Source organism: Aegilops tauschii, chromosome 5, assembly GCF_002575655.3.
Source record: "Aegilops tauschii subsp. strangulata cultivar AL8/78 chromosome 5, Aet v6.0, whole genome shotgun sequence".
Taxonomy (NCBI): domain Eukaryota; kingdom Viridiplantae; phylum Streptophyta; class Magnoliopsida; order Poales; family Poaceae; genus Aegilops; species Aegilops tauschii.
In genome coordinates this window covers 513,312,084-513,323,433 of record NC_053039.3, presented here as the reverse complement: position 1 = coordinate 513,323,433, position 11,350 = coordinate 513,312,084, and the positions used below count along the sequence as shown (strand labels likewise).

Sequence of the window (11,350 nt, the reverse complement as noted above, 5' to 3'; positions counted from 1 at the left end):
GAATTTAGTACGTGCTCCCCACTATGCCCTACAAGGTTCTTCCTACTGAATTGAATCTGGGAATCCACCCTGGGAAGCAACATCCATCTTCTGATCTTTGTCTTGCCTCCAGTGCAATTTCAATTTGTCGAGTACCGCTCTCGATAAATTACTAGAATGGTGAATGAAATACTTGGAGGTAGGCTACCGATTTGGTAAGAATATAGATGTCATGATTGTTAGACTGTATTTACATATAGCTTCTATATATGTCTTGTATATTGTATCGTACACTTTGGTGTACCCCTTATATATATGAGATAGCCACATCCTTAATGGGTGTCGTGCAGTTTCCCAAAAACCTAAGTCTTACATGGTATCAGCCCTAACCGGTCCTATGTTTTCCGCTGCCGCCGCCGCCGCGATCGCACCGAACTCCGTCGCCGCCGTCGCGCCGGCCCCTGTCACGGCGCCTGCATCGCCGTTCCTCTCCTCGCGCCCCCTGGTCTCGGTCTACACCGGCCAGTCCTCGATGGTGGGCGCCTCCTCGGATCAGCCACCGCCGCCGTCACCGGTCGCGCCTCCGCTGGTCCCGGGAGATCCTTCGTACGCTGGTCCCTGGATGGGATCGGCGACCTACGGGCCCTACGGGGCCGCTCCCCCGCCGCCAGCAGGCCCCTACGGGGCGGCGCCTGTCCCTGCCGGATCGCTGCCCTACGGCCCCTACGGGGCGGCTCCTCCGTCGACGGGCCACTACGGGGCGCCGCCTGCACCCGGTGCCGCGTATAACGCGGCGTATGGCGCCTCGCCCTACGCGGCCGCTGCGGCTGCACCTCCTGCCGCCGTCACAGCGGCGCCCTACGCGTCTTCAAACCCGCAACCCTATGCGGCTGCACCTGGCGCCGCGAACGCCGGGTCGGACAGGGCTCCGCCACCGCCATTGCCCTACGGCGGCTACTACCCTCCGGCCATGGCTGCATCTGGTGGTTCATCCCACATGAGCTACTACACGTCGCCTCCTCCTGCTGATCATGCCGTGGCCAGTGCGCCGTTCTACTTCGTGCATCTAATCCCAGTGAAGCTGACGACGGACAATTATTTGTCGTGGCGTGCACAGGTGCTGCCACTTCTCCGCAGTCGCTACCTGGAGGGTTACGTCGACGGTTCCTTGCCGTGTCCTCCACCACATCACCCGGCATACCATGCGTGGGTGGCTCAGGATCAGGCCATCCTTTCGGCGATCCAGTCGTCACTCACCGAGGCAGTGTCCTCCTTGGTCCTCTTCACTGCCACGTCCCAGGAGGCGTGGTCTGCCCTTCACACCAGCTTCGCATCTCAGCAGCAGGCCCGTGCTCACACTCTTCGTACGGAGCTGGGGGAGACCAAGCTTCTTGACCTCAGCATTACCGACTACTTCAGCAAGATGACGCGTCTCGCAGACACTTTGGCCTCCATTGGTCAACCGCTTCGCAAAGAGGATTTCACCACTTTCGTCATGAACGGCCGGGACGACGACTATGATAACCTTGCTGAGAACATCAATGGTCGTGATACTCCACTTGAACCCCGTGAGCTCTACGCCCGCCTCCTTGCCACGGAACAGCGCGTCAAGTCCCGCCGTACCAACCCGAGTTTCATTGCTGCCAACGCTGCCACTCGTGGAAAAGGGAAGCCCTTCAAGTCATCTGCAGCGGGTAAATCAGTACCACTGACTTCACAGGCTCCGCGGTCGCCTGCCGCTGCCCCCTTCCCCCCGACCGGGGGTGGCCGTTCGTGTGCTTGCTGCCCTTCATGTGGTGTTGAGCTCCCCTGCCAACTGTGTAACATTCCAGGTCACGTTGCTTCCCGTTGTCATCGCCGCTTCAAGTAGGACTTCCTCGGCGTCGGCAACAATGGCAAAGGCAACGAGAAACAAGCTGCCTTGGCCACTCATGAGCCTGCTCGTCAAGCAGGCCACACTCCATCATATCCCATTGATCCGACTTGGTATATGGACATGGGCGCTACGAATCATCTCACGGGCGAGATGGGCAAACTCTCGGTTCAGGAGCCATACCGTGGTCATGACCAGGTTCACACCGCCAGTGGAGCAGGTATGCACATATCACATGTTGGTCAGGCCTCTCTTTTAACTCATAAACAAAAATCTCTTCATCTTCGTAATGTCCTTAGAGTTCCTTCTGCTACTCGTAGCCTATTGTCTGTTCCTCAGCTTACTCGTGATAACAATGTTTTCACTGAGTTTCATCCTTTTTATTTTTTTATCAAGGATCGGGCCACGAGGGACGTTCTGCTTAGAGGTCGCCTGCGCGATGGATTATATGCACTTGATCTGCCTTCTGCCCCTCAAGCACTCATTGGTGTCCGTGTGTCGCCTACTCATTGGCATGCACGGCTCGGCCATCCTGCCACTCCCATAATTCGTAGTGTTCTTCATCGTCATAGTCTTCCCGTTGTGTCCAATAAAGATGTTGCCACAGTCTGTGATGCCTGTCAGCAAGGCAAGAGTCATCAGCTTTCGTTTTCAGATTCGAGTCGTGTCGTCAAAACTCCACTTGAGCTTATTTATTCTGATGTATGGGGGCATGCCCAAACTTCTGTGAGCGGTCATAATTATTATGTCAGTTTTATTGATGCTTATAGTCGGTTTACTTGGCTTTATCTTATCAAGCGTAAATCTGATGTGTTTGATGTGTTCCTACAATTTCAAGCTCACGTTGAGCATCTTCTTAAGCATAAGATCATTCATGTTCAGTCAGATTGGGGGTGAATATCACAACCTCCATTCCTTTTTTAATAAGCTTGGGATTTCACATCGCGTGTCTTGTCCTCATACACATCAGCAGAATGGCACGGCTGAACGTAAGCATCGTCACATTGTCGAAACTGGTCTCACTTTACTTGCTCATGCATCGGCACCTTTTCGGTTTTGGAGTGATGCATTTTCCACTGCCTGTTTTCTCATAAATAGGCTTCCTACACGACTCCTTGGGATGAAAACACCACTTGAACTGTTGCTTAATGAAGTTCCAGATTATACTTTTCTCAAAGTTTTTGGTTGTGCATGCTGGCCTCATCTTCGTCCTTATAATAAGCGTAAGCTCGAGTTTCGGTCAAAACCTTGTGTTTTTCTTGGGTATAGCTCTCTTCACAAAGGGTACAAGTGTCTTCATATTCCATCCAACCGTGTCTACATCTCGCGTGATGTTGTGTTTGACGAGAGTGTATTTCCGTTCTCGTCTTTGTCCACAACTCTCACACCTCCAGTCTCCTCCTCGCAATCCACCCCTCCACTGCCTGCTCAATTTGTTGATATTGCATATTCTCCTGCGTTGTTGCCTAATCATGCTGCAGGAACGGGTCGTGGAGCTCGCCTTGAGTTGCTGGAGGAGCCGGAGCCATCAACTGCACCTGACGTGGGGAGTGGCCTCGTGCATGCGCCATGCACGCCTGGACAGGGCTCTTCAGCGCCTAGACCGGGCTCTTCAGCGCGGGCTCTGCCCGTGCCGGCCTCTTCTGAGGCTGGGCCGGTCTCGCCTGGGCTGGCCTTGCCTGGGCTGGTCTCCCCTGCGCCGGCCTCCCCCGAGCCGGTGATCTCACCTGGGCCTGCTTCTCCCGAGCCGGCGATCTCGCCTGGGCCAGGCTGCCGCGCCTTGGTTCGCCTCGAGACGACTGATTCCCCCACCCAGTCGATTGTCTCGCCCGGGTCTGCCTCGCCTGGGTCGACCTCGTCCTCGCCTGTCACCACTGCATTGTCACCGGCTGCTTCGCCGGATACTTCTTCATCGCCGGTGCCGTCGCCACTTGCTACACCACCTGCGGCTATTCCTCTTCGACCACATACTCGCAGTCGATCTGGTATTGTGTGTCCCAAGCAACGCAAAGATGGGACGGTGGCCTGGCTTGCGGCATGTGTTGCTCATGTCAAGGAAGATCCTTTGGCTGAACCGCGTCACTTTCAGGTTGCTCTCAGGATTCCTCATTGGCGCCAAGCTATGGAGCAAGAGTATCAGGCATTGTTGACAAATGGTACTTGGCAGCTTGTTCCCCCGGTCTCTGGTGTCAATATTATTGATTCCAAGTGGGTCTTCAAAGTTAAGAAGCATGCCGATGGTTCTCTTGAACGCTATAAGGCACGGTTAGTGGCGAAAGGGTTCAAGCAAAGGTATGGTCTTGACTACGAGGATACGTTCAGTCCGGTGATCAAACCAACGACTATACGGCTTCTGTTGTCCTTGGCTGTTACTCGGGGCTGGTTTCTTCGTCAGCTGGATATTCAGAATGCTTTTCTTCATGGTGTTCTGGATGAGGAGGTTTACATGCGTCAGCCCCCGGGGTTCGTTGATCCTGCTCGCCCTCATCACCTGTGTCGCCTGGTCAAGGCGCTCTATGGGCTGAAGCAGGCTCCTCGTGCTTGGCATGCCAGATTGGGCTCTGTTCTTCGGTCACTTGGTTTTGTTCCCTCTACTACTGACACCTCGCTCTTCCTTCTGCATCGGCCTCAGGTGACGATGTATCTTCTGGTATATGTTGATGACATTATCCTCATTAGCTCCTCGGATGCTGCTGCTGATCGTCTCATATCTTCCTTGAGTGGTGATTTTGCGGTGAAGGATTTAGGAACGTTGCATTACTTCCTTGGCCTGGAAGTTTCACGTTCTTCTGATGGCTTGACACTCACGCAGCATAAGTATTCGCTGGACCTGTTGCGACGGGCAGGTATGCTGAAATGCAAACATGCCATGACTCCTATGTCTGCTATTGACCGTCTGTCTGCCTTTGATGGAGATCCTCTCACCTCTGATGACGTCACTGAGTATCGTAGCGTTGTTGGTGGCCTGCAGTATTTAACTATCACTCGGCCAGATATTTCATATGCAGTCAATCGTGTCTGCCAATTTCTTCATGCTCCTCGGACTTCTCATTGGACAGCGGTGAAGCGCATTCTTCGCTATGTTTGCTTTACTGCCTCATATGGTTTACTCCTTCAGCCAGCACCGTCTCCTACGCTCTCTGCTTTTTCAGATGCGGACCGGGCTGGTAATCCAGATGACAGGCGATCCACGGGGGGACATGTTGTCTTCTTTGGTCCTAACTTGATTGCCCGGGCTGCTCGCAAACAAGCTACAGTGTCCAAGAGTAGCACTGAAGCTGAATACAAAGCAGTTGCAAATGCTACAGCTGAGATCATATGGGTACAGTCCTTATTGAGAGAGTTGGGAGTTTCTCAAACTCAGCCGCCTGTTCTTTGGTGTGACAACATTGGAGCTACATATCTCTCATCTAATCCAGTGTTTCATGCTCGGACAAAACACATTGAAGTTGACTATCACTTTGTACGGGAACGTGTTGCACAGAAGCTACTCCACATCAAGTTCATCTCCTCCAAAGATCAACTTGCTGACATCTTCACGAAGCCTCTTCCACAACCTCAGTTTGTAGGCTGCAGGCGCAATCTTAACATACTTTGTACTTCAGGGCATAGTTAAGATTGAGGGAGGGTGTTAGACTATATTTACATATAGCTTCTGTATATGTCTTGTATATTGTATCGTACACCTTGGTGTACCCCTTATATATATGAGATAGCTACACCCTTGTGCAGTTTCCCAAAAACCTAAGTCTTACAATGATCTGCCTACAACTATTTTACTGTACTTAGATTTGATAAGCCGTTTTTAGGCCATACTGCAGCCTAAACGTGCTCCTGCTTGCTGTTGCTAAACATTTTATATTTCCAGATAGATTATGATTTAGCCCTGTTTTAGCCAGTTTGGGGCTGCTTGAGTGGATGCACACTAAATCGTAAAAGAAGAGAAAGTGAATAACTGAATATGATGGCAGGTTTTGAACTCAGGTTTACACATTGGCGCGCATGATTTGTCAAACAAACATATTATAGCCCTCATGGATGCTACTGTTTGCAAAGTTAGAATGGAACGATGCAAAGAGATTCATGATGTAGAAGAACTTACAAGGGAGGATCTGAACTGCTTTCATTGGAATTTGACGAAATTCCCAACCACATAGGTCACACAAAGCCTCCATGGTATTAAAAATGCCATATTTGCCAGTCCTCTGTTTAGAGGTGCTTTGCTCTCATATTTCTTATGTAATTACGGTATGACAAAAATTATCATTTCAGGTTTTTATCGAACGTGTTTCTCCTTTTAACGTTAGCTTGGTCTCTGTGCATGCTATCCGATTATCCGAAGCAAAACTAATCCTTTGCACCCCAGCGATGGATAAAGCCGGGTCTGTTTTCCTGGGGACAACCAATCCTTGAGAAGGCCCAAAGATTTGGGGGGTAAGTTAATTTGTTAAGCATCTGAGCAAACAAAGTTCTTATTTTCAAGTGCCAATTTACAAGACGTGGTTATAATTTCAGTTTTTTAGCTTCAGCCTGAAGTCGTACATACATGTATAAGCTTTCAAGCATGGCAAAAATTTGATGTGTCAGTGAAATTTCGGTTCAGTTTGCCATAACAATTAATTCTACAAGTTTTCTAAAATAAAGTTGCACTACATAGTTTGATTCTGTTATCAATTCGATTTTAGTTTATTCTTCCTGAGGTTGACGTGTGAGTTTCTGCCATATTTTCATAGCGGGGAGAAGCCTTGAGAGTACATGACTTATTTGTGAATCTGGACGTTACGACTGGTCATATCCAGTATAGTTGTTGAACAAATATTCTAAGCATCCCACCGTCAAAGCATCCTAGCTGCATTTTTCGTTCATCATTAGGAATAGAGCAGTATAGCTGGGCTAACTGAGGTGAGTCGAATTTCGTTAACATTAACAATTACCCAACAAGAAGAAGCAACAGCTTAGCCCTTCTCAGCTAACTTTACCTTTGGTTCTCCATCAGTTAGATGACATGATTACAAATTTTACAACACTAATTACAATCTGTTCAATTAGTTTATATGTGCCAATGCTCCATTCTGTTTTTCATATCGCAAATGTCTAAGTCATATCTCTGCCTATACGTGATACATATGTACTTTCAGAAGTCACACACAACGTGTGATCGTTTCCACCGTCCAAATGAATTGTTATATTCAATAAATTTGAGGCTGCCTTGAAGCCTCCACCAAGAGTAAAAAGGTAAAAAGTCCCACATTACTTCAGAGGTTCATAGACCTTCAGTCAACATGCATATTTGTCTACTGTTATTTAGCTCCGAGGTAGATTTCCATTTCTTGGAGGCTCGAATGAATAAGACATTTCAATTATTTTCTTATTTTATATTGTGGTGCAGTATATAACTCTAGAAGATGACAAGAGTAAAAATATTTGGTTTGTGTTGTTGCAGACCAGCTTGATTTTTTTACAGGCGCAATGTGACCTGCTACTTCATTACTTAATTAACTAGTTTCAGATAGGTGAATTTCTTTTTTACCATCCTACAACATTTCTGCGAGAGTAAGAAGGACAATTGGTGTTTTTATGTACGTACCAAGCTTGATGAACGCTCACCATGAAGCCTTCCGCAGTTCACAAGCTCACCAAGATAGTTGTGCAGAATTTTCAGAGTACGCTTCTCTTGCTATTTCTGTTTGTTATTGCAGCTGCAACACTCGATGGCTGGAAAAACCGATCTTGATTGTTACACATCAGTTCCTGGGTTCCAGGGGACACAGGCCTTTTGTCATACTTCCATGTGTCAGAAGGGCCGGATCTTGGCATTCCTGCCCTTGCTACAGAAACAGGAACTGCGGTTAAAATGTTTTCTGTTGCGCACACTTGTTCGTCATGCTGTTTCTGAACTGCTTCCGTGTCATGGTTTGTGGAAGAAAGATAACTCTCTGCTCAATCCAGTTTTCTTCTGTTAGTGTTCTGCTTAACACCTGGATTTGGAACAATAATGAGATTCAGAGAAATTATGTCGTGATAAGATGTAAATTCATATAAGCATTTATCACCATTAGAACCTTCAATGAAATATACCACTAGCAGTATAAGTTCTATATGTGTGGGTTTTCATCCAAAGCAGAAGTAAACATCGAAAGCTTCTCCCTAGTAACTTGCAAGCACTTGGTGGTGAGTTATACTTAAGATATGTGCAAATTTTCCTTAGGTGAAGTAAGATACAATCCCTCTGAACTCTGACTGTGACAGGGTCTCTGTACTATGTGTTGTACACAAGTGATTCTTGGAAAATATACATTCTGCTCTACCCCGCGGTTCTGGGGTCTGGGCTCATGTGGAGGAATATTCCCAGTTTTGGGCATAAAGGCCACAAGATTCCTTTCCTTTACCGATAGCATCCTGTCTTGCAGCATCATGACTAGCATTATCAGAAAAGTATTTGCAGTTGCCATCATTGCAATATCTACCTGATGCAGAACACTCACAATACCTAGAAATGCAGTCACAAACTACCAATCAGTAGAATCCTATGATCTAAAAAAATATCCAAATCATTGCCTAGCTATTAGAAAAGGTAAGGGCCATCAACTGACTTGAGAGAATGAAAGGGGTTCACCAGTAACGCAAATGTTAGGAAAGAAAGCAGCATCTCATTAGTGTTGTCGATATTAGAACATCTGTATAGACTTGGTCAAATATAAAGTTTGACTTAGGACAAAACTAAAACTTCGATCAATTTGGAATATAGGGAGTGCTTATTTGGTTATAACTTTGGCACTATTTTAGATTATCTTTTTGAAAATTCAGTTAAAAATTATCTTGACAATGTAAGACGCAAAGGAAATGACCACAACAATCAACAATTTTTTGTTCTCTTTACTTCCATATTTGCTATTCTAAGTACTCTAAAGACGGAGCCTTGCAAGGAAACTGTTTAACCAAAAACACAGAACCCAAACTCTATCACCAAATTATGAAAGAAAATACTAGTAAGAAATGACAAATGTATCAGCTTTCATTTGGAGGTTTATTATACAATATTTTGCTTGTTTGCATTGTGCCCCTTTGGCGACTGGTCAGTGGTACATGGCAAAGCCATACAGGCATACGCACACGTTATGCACGTAGAACCACAATAGAACCACATTGACATCTTTCACAGCAAACACTATGTATACAATAAATGAGCACTGATCTTACAGGCCAGTAAAATGACTTAAGGGATAAAATATTAACCTAAAAGATAAATTCAATAGCAACAAAATCCCTTGAACAACTTGTAAGGGAACCTACATCTTCAGACATTTCAAGTTCTTGCACGTGCAGTCTTTCCAACTTGGTGTCCTTTCTGTGGATTCATATGATATTTCACTCCACGGATATCGAGTATTCCATCTCCCGGGGATAGGAAAATTCTCAACAATCAACAAAGATAGTTTCCAGTCAACTCTATTGTCCGCTCGGAGGATAAAGATGGAAAACCTGGACACTGCTCAATTAACTTTGAAACACAGAATACCAACTGTAACCACTCAAGATAGAAGAAACAAGTCCAATGGCCTTGTAGGTAGTTAAAAATTTCAATTCTAGTTGTGATCCAAATTCCTATAAAGGCTAACTTCTGACGGAGCGAAGTGGAGGTCTGTCGCCGGGAGGCTTGGGCCATAGTGGAGGCCTTGGTAGTTTTTGAAACACTGAAATATACATTGAAGTTTTTGGCTACTGTAAGTGTCATATTGATGCCACTATCTCAAAACCCGGTCAAGATGAATGGAGGCTGGCTTGCGTAAATGGGGAGGCGCAGATGAACGAGAGATATCAGTCTTGGGACCTTCTCAAGTCCCTTGTGTCGGCTAGTCCTCTCCCATGGCTCTGCATTGGTGACTTCAACAAAGTCTTGCACGTTGACGAGCACTCAGGACGCAGTCGAAGTTATCATGGTTCGTTGACGTGTGCACCTTGGCTGATCTGGGTTTCATCGGCAGAAGGTGGCTATTCAAAAAAAAAGGTTGCTGCGCTTGCCAGCCCAGCTTGGATCAACTTGTTCCCGAGTGCAGTAGTTCACCACCAGACAGCAGCATCGCAGGAAGACCTGACACGGCGACCACACCTGTCTCCGAGCCGATCCGTCTCACGCCAGGCCAGCGTCATGTGAGGCACCACAAGCTCAACGCCAAGGTGGCTGGACTCGAGTGGGTGCAGTGTTCCTCTCGATCCCCGTTCCTGTATCCAAATTGGTGCATGTAATCCATAATTGTATCTTAACAATTATACCCAATTTTTGTACTTGGGAGATAACTGTGACACGACGGCCATACCGACTGACACCACGTTAGCCATGACCTCAAGCATGGCACATCACCATTTGATCCGTTGGTGCAGGGTAGCGTCGCGATGTGGCACACGTTCTAGCTTCACCCCTGATAATAAAACTGTATTTCCATTCATACAATTAAGCACTGCATATCAAGCACGTGCAAGCATACAGCTTACATGAATCGTAACACATTATCCCATTAGCCGGTCTAAACTATAGCGTGAATCTAGCCGGTCTAAAGTGTCACAATCTTACCACGATTGTGATCTCAACTTTATTCTTTATGCAATATATGCGCTGCTACGTACATGCACGCACGCACGCATGCATGCATAGCCTAGTATGGGCTCACCCCCTCGTAGTTGCCCGGCGGGTTGTAGCTGCAGATGATGAACAGGCCGTCGCCGCCGTCGCAGACGACGCGGGCGCAGCCGATGGCCGTCGAGTCGCGCCACACCACCTGCGTGTAGTGCAAGCACGACTTGTCCGCCGGCGCCGAGCAGCTGTTGCTGCCGTGGTCGTAGTACTGCTTCTCCGAGACCCACGCTTGCACGGCGTCCGCCGCCGTCCAGTCGGCCCCGCCGCCGCGGCCTCCGTAGATGTTCTCCCCGTACTGCCCGCCCGAATGTACCAGCTGGCAGTCGCCGCGGCGCTGCTCCGCGTAGTTCTGCGCGTACGCAGCCACGTTGTCGTCCCAGGTCACCGGCCCGACGCCCACGTCGGCGCGCGCAGCGTTGTGGGGGTCCACGAAGTCCTGCGGCGAGTTCTGCGCCGTGACGACCACCATGGCGGACGCGAGAGCTAAGAGCAGCAGTGCTGCTATCTTCGGCGAGTACTCCATCGCTAGTTAAGCCTTACGAAGCTAAGGAAAGGTGTGGTATCCGCTACTATCCGTGAATGTATCAGCCGTATTGATGAGATAGGCTGCGACCATTACTCGTGTATTTATACTGCATAAGCTGTATGGCTTCTCTAGGTCTAGGCTAACTAATTAAGTTGCGAACCGATCGAGCACTCAGATGATTTGATTTCCTTGCACTCTGTTTCTGCAAAAATGAGTTCAATAAAATATATCTTGACTGGTCAAATTTGACAAATTCAATCCAAGTAGTATTTTCCAAGAGAGGGCAGGAAGTCCATGCACCTGCGTGTTCGATGGGCAGGGAGAGTGGGGATAACCT

The 11,350-nt window shown here is 47.9% G+C and overlaps 2 protein-coding genes across 2 annotated transcripts; one reads left to right on the top strand and one right to left on the bottom strand.

Annotated features, from left to right (window-relative positions):
* The first annotated feature begins 216 nt into the window (after nucleotides 1-216).
* LOC141022174 (uncharacterized) lies at nucleotides 217-2,638 on the top strand. Its single transcript, XM_073498326.1, has 2 exons — nucleotides 217-2,072; nucleotides 2,249-2,638. Exon 1 carries the CDS (start codon nucleotides 353-355, stop codon nucleotides 1,847-1,849), a length of 1,497 nt encoding a protein of 498 aa, XP_073354427.1. The 5' UTR covers nucleotides 217-352; the 3' UTR covers nucleotides 1,850-2,072; nucleotides 2,249-2,638.
* Nucleotides 2,639-10,276: 7,638 nt separating this feature from the next.
* Nucleotides 10,277-11,107, bottom strand: LOC109772543 (pathogenesis-related protein 1). The gene has a single exon (XM_020331220.3). It carries the CDS (start codon nucleotides 11,008-11,010, stop codon nucleotides 10,507-10,509), a length of 504 nt encoding a protein of 167 aa, XP_020186809.1. The 5' UTR covers nucleotides 11,011-11,107; the 3' UTR covers nucleotides 10,277-10,506.
* Nucleotides 11,108-11,350: the final 243 nt, after the last annotated feature.

Coding starts and splice junctions, on each gene's coding strand:
- LOC141022174 (XM_073498326.1), top strand. CDS start 353: ATGGTATCAGCCCTAACCGGTCCTATGTTTTCCGCTGCCGCCGCCGCC.
- LOC109772543 (XM_020331220.3), bottom strand. CDS start 11,010: ATGGAGTACTCGCCGAAGATAGCAGCACTGCTGCTCTTAGCTCTCGCG.